The sequence below is a fragment of the Oryzias melastigma genome, linkage group LG17 (genome assembly GCF_002922805.2).
Source record: "Oryzias melastigma strain HK-1 linkage group LG17, ASM292280v2, whole genome shotgun sequence".
Lineage (NCBI taxonomy): Eukaryota > Metazoa > Chordata > Actinopteri > Beloniformes > Adrianichthyidae > Oryzias > Oryzias melastigma.
The window spans coordinates 7,559,593-7,564,683 of record NC_050528.1 but is presented as its reverse complement, the minus strand read 5'-3'; the positions used below and the strand labels follow the sequence as shown (position 1 = coordinate 7,564,683).

General features: G+C 39.4%; 1 protein-coding gene across 1 annotated transcript; it reads left to right on the top strand.

Annotated features, from left to right (window-relative positions):
- On the top strand, positions 1 to 5,091 carry LOC112147090 (von Willebrand factor A domain-containing protein 5A; the record flags this gene model as incomplete). The annotated part of the gene is given in 8 exon segments (XM_024273219.2): positions 1 to 44; positions 443 to 645; positions 1,684 to 1,906; positions 4,087 to 4,253; positions 4,335 to 4,449; positions 4,530 to 4,705; positions 4,790 to 4,878; positions 4,996 to 5,091. Coding segments are annotated over 8 exon segments (1,109 nt in total), but the record flags the coding sequence as incomplete, so codon positions are not given.

Here is a 5,091-nt window from a genome sequence, read left to right as displayed (position 1 = left end):
AAAGATGATCTTCTGTGGTCTGCTTACTGAACGAAAGGAGCCAGGTACAGAACTGTTTGAACAGACTAATTTCTCCGCTTTCTTCTGTGACCATTCTGCAGTCGGGTTCTTTAAAATGTAAAAATGATCCTCTTTTGTTGGCAAAAATAAACACTTCATGTCTGTTAAATTAAAAAAGATTAAGTATGGATTCTTACCCAACACATTTTCCCTAAGATTAGATTAAGTAGAGCTACTGGAAGAAAATATGGAAATGAAAATTATTAAATGATACAGAATCACCTAAAATATTTGGTGGACTTTTCAGTTGGACAAAAAAAATCAAAATCAACTAATAATATTTATTGGATTCTATAGCTTTGATTTGGGATATTGAACAGATTTTTTCAACTGAGCCATAACTTTACAATCTGTGTCTCTGTGTGTTGATGTGGTGTCTCAGTTCCTCTGCAGAGTGTGGAGGTGGAGCTGCAGGTGAAGGACCATGTGGCTACAGTCATCTCCACTCTGAACTACCAGAACAAGGAGGACAAACCTGTAGAGGCAGTTTTTGTCTTCCCTCTGCCTGGAGATGCTGCTGTGTGTCATTTCAGTGCTAAGATTGGACAGACACACATTGTAGCTGAGCTGAAGGAGAAGCAGCAGGTGATCTGGACAGAAAGCTTCAGTATAACGTAAAGTTTTCGCCAAAAGTCTCCAATGAACGTTCCACGGGCGCAGTACAGTCTCCTCGACTGTTCCTCTACTCCTGCGCACTTGTGAAACCTCTTCTCTGCACTTGTTGGAGTATTCTTACACTCCTGTGACCTTTCCTGCTCGTCTGTGAAAGTATACTTATGCTCCTAAACTAGTTCTGCCCCCTGGTGGAGGACTGTGGAGCTTCTCCTGCACACCTGTGTGAAAATCAACATTGATTAATAAAGAATGAAAAAACAAATTAGCATTGAAGAAAAAAAACCCCTGTGAATACCCGTTTATCATTCAGTTTTCAAATTAAAACTAAAAATTAAAAAAGGGGGGAAAGGGACTGCTTTATTTATTTATCAATTTTCTAAATGAGTGTAGCAAAACAAATCATTTTTGATGCTCCCATTTTAAAAAATTTAAAATTAATGTTTAAATTCATTTTCTTCGAAAATGTTCAATCACGCGGTGGAGAAAACACAGAAACAGGAACTCTTAGAAAATGAGTTTAAACGTTCATTATGAATGGAGCAGAAGTAGTTTGGTGTCAGAAATCTTAAAATGTTGAATTTAAAGTTTTTTTGTCTGTTTGTTCCATTTTCGATTTAGCACTCTAAACAAAAATAATTGATCTGTTTCTTTATAATAGTCTAGAAAATGATTTTTTGTGTTCATTTTGCTTTGAAAAACGAATGATACACAGATCCAGCTATGGCTTCAGTATTCCCCTAACAACGGTAACGTGGCGGGCCAATAGAAAAGTGGTCAATTTTTGTTTATTTTAAACAAACTTGGGCAGAAGTTGTGACGCCTGCAGGAATACCTCCATGAGCGCCTAGGGCTGCAGGAGAAATCATGGAGACAGAATTGTTCCTGTGAGACATTCATTGCAGAGCTTGAAATATATTCATGGGCGACTTTTGGTCGAAATTTAACGCCATACTTCAGTCTCTGGAAAGCATCAGTGAACATCACTGACGTGTTTGATGTTTGCTGCAGGCTCGGGAGGAGTATGATGATGCTCTGAGTTCAGGGAAGCAGGCCTTCCTGTTGGAGGAGAGTGAACAGAGTCCGGACATCTTCTCTCTGAGTGTGGGCAGTCTGCCTCCAGGGGAGAGCGCCTCCATCAGGCTGGAGTATGTCATTGAGCTGGCTGTGGAGGCTGATGAGGCGCTGAGGTTCATTCTGCCTGCTGTGCTCAACCCTCGCTACCAACCTCAAGGTATGGAAACCACAACATTTTTGGTTAAGTAAATTGCTTAAAAATCATAATATTTAAAATATGCTTTTTTTTTTTCATTTGCATCATTTACAATGTTTTAAATATTTTTTGTGTTTTAAAAACATATGTTTCTGGTTTCTGTGAACAAGGTAAAACAGGTTTGTTTACTACAGGTTCCTGTAAATCTGTTGAAGATGTTTTTGCACCTTTCATGAGTTCCTTACAACACATTGTGTATAAATGAACAAGATACATTAAAAATGAGTTAATTTTAGCTCAAATGCTTCACTCTTATGGTTGGTATATTGAAGAAATACATTAATTTCCCTTGAAATGATTCAGACACTTTATCAACTTTTTCTTGTATATATAGGGGATTATTAAACATTTAAAATGGCCAGAAAGAGAGAACTTTCATGTCAAACTTGACAGTATATTGTTGTTCTTAGAAAATGAGAGGTATTCCATGAGAGAACTTACCAAGAAACTGAAAAAGTTGTTTAATGCTGTGTAACTACTCCCTTTAGAGAACAGCACAAACAGGCTCTAAATAGTGTAGAAAAAGAAGTAGGAGGCCCCGCTGCACAACTGAGAGAGAAGATAAGTACAATAGAGTCTTCAGTCTGAGAAATAGACTCTTCACAGTTCTTCAACTGGCAGCTATGGACAAACGGATGAAAGTTTGAGGTGTTTGGATCACACAGAGAAACATTAGAGAGATGCAGAACAACTGAAAAGATGCTGAGACAGTACCTGACCCCATCTGTCAATCAAGGTGTGGGTAGTGTGATGGTTTGGGGTTGATATGGTACTGGTAAGGTGGGACATTTGTCCAAGAGAAGAGGAACTTTGAAGAAGGAGGGCTTTCACTCCATTTTGCTCCACCATGTGATACCCAGTGTACAGGGTTTGATTGGAGCCAGTTTCATCCTACATCCTAGGACGATGACTCAAAGCATACCTCCAGTTTGTGCAGAACCATTTAGAGAAGAAGCAGAATCTGGTATTTGATCTGTAAAAGAGCGGCCAGCACAGTCACCAGATCTAGACTACATTGGACAGTTGTGGGATCAGCTTGACTGTAAGATATACCCATTCAGCCGAACCAACCTGTGGGAGGGGCTTCTAGAAAAGTGGGGTCAAATTCCTCCAGATGACCTCAACAAACTAGGAGCTAGAATGCCAAAGGTCTGCAATGCTGGAATTACTGCAAATTGAGGATCCTTTGATGAAAGCAAAAAAGGGGAAAACAATGATTGTTTTATTGTCTCTAACCTTGTCAATGTCTTGACTATATATAAATATACTTTTCTATTTGTTGTAAAAACCCTCTGAGTCAGTGGCACCAGGACTTTACTCAGTCAAATCTTGTAATGACTTAGCCAAATTCTTTAGGGAAAAACATAAAAAAAACATTAGACAAAATGTTGTTTTATTAACTACAAGTTCAGGATATGAAACATACCCACTAGAAACCATTATAAACTGTTTGGCTCAGTTTCAACCCATGAACAGCAAAGATTTGCAGGACATTCTATGTCAACTGAACTCCTCCTCCTGCTGTCTGGATATTCTACCAACAAGCTTTTTCAACAAAGTTTCAAAGATCCTGGAACCAGCCCTGCTCCAGATTGTCAACTTGTCATTAACATCTGGTGTTTTCCCAGAACCACTGAAAACAGCTGTAATCAAACCTCTCCTAAAAAAGGACAGTCTAGACAAAACTCAAATGAACAACTACAGACCGATATCAAACCTGTCATTTTTAAGTAAGATCATTGAAAAAGCTGTTTTCCATCAGCTAAATGAATTCCTAATAAATAATAACTGCTATGATGTGTTCCTGTCCGGCTTCAGACAGAACCACAGCACTGAAACAGCTCTGACCAAAGTGACTAATGACATACGTTTGAATACAGACAGTGGAAATATGTCAGTGCTAGTTTTACTGGATCTCAGTGCTGATACAGTTGACCTCATTATAATACTCAAACGACTGGAAATCTTGCCTTCCCCTTTCCGTGATACTAAAGACTGTCATTATTATAAATAGTTTTTTTCATGATTTAAAGTGTATAAAGATGATAAATACACATTTGTTCTTTATGTCTACAGTTTTCCTCAAAGATTCATTATTGTTACTTTTATTGATTCCTGTTTGTTTCTGGTGTTGTTTTCAGGTAGTGAAGCTCCTGGACTCCCGGTGAACTCAGTTCCAGCCTCTGAGGTTCCCTACAGTCTGTCCTTTTCTGCACGAGTGTCCTCTCCTCGTCCAGTTTCCAAAGTAGAGTCCAGCTGTTCTCTGGAGCCTCTTCAGTTCCTGAACTCTGATCACACAGAGGCTGCTGTAAGTAACCAGCTGGGAGAAGTAGTTGTTGCTGGAAAGAAGATTTCCAGGTTTCTTTATCTTTATGTTGTTGATGTGCAGGTCAAGCTGGCTGCAGGACACAAGTTTGACAGAGATGTAGAGCTGCTGATTTATTACAAAGATGCTCACCAGCCCTCTGCTGTGGTGGAGGCAGGACAGGACTCTGCTGAGCCTGGTACTCTACAATCAACAAATGTCAATCTTTTTACAAAATCAAATGTAAATGTGTGTTTTCTGGTTCTTCTTGTGTTTCAGGCACTCTGATGGGTGATCCTGTGGTGATGCTGAGTCTGTACCCAGAATTCCCAGAGTCTGTGATGTCCTCACGCGCCTCATGTGGAGAGTTTGTGTTCTTGTTGGATCGATCTGGAAGCATGGACTGTTCAATAAATAACAGGAACCAGCAAGAAACTCGCATCAGCAGTGCAAGGGTATTCAACAAGAGTTCATTCAGTCATGAAAACATTCACATCTGTGTGAGGTCTTGATCTTCATCAGCTGCTTTCATTTTTCAGGATACTCTGCTGCTCCTGTTGAAGAGTTTACCAATGGGCTGCTACTTCAACATCTATGGTTTTGGGTCCAGATTTGATCAAGTTTTTCCGTCAGTGATTTACTTAAAATATTATTAAACTCTTATCAATGTCAATGTTAATGTGTACTTCTGTTGGTGTTTTTTATGTGATCTGCTTTCTATTTATCTGTGTGTTTCTGATTTCAGGAAGAGCGAGGAATACAGTCAGGAGAGCATGGAGGAGGCTCTGAAGAAAGTTGAGGGGATGCAGGCTGATCTGGGAGGAACAGAGATTCTTCAGCC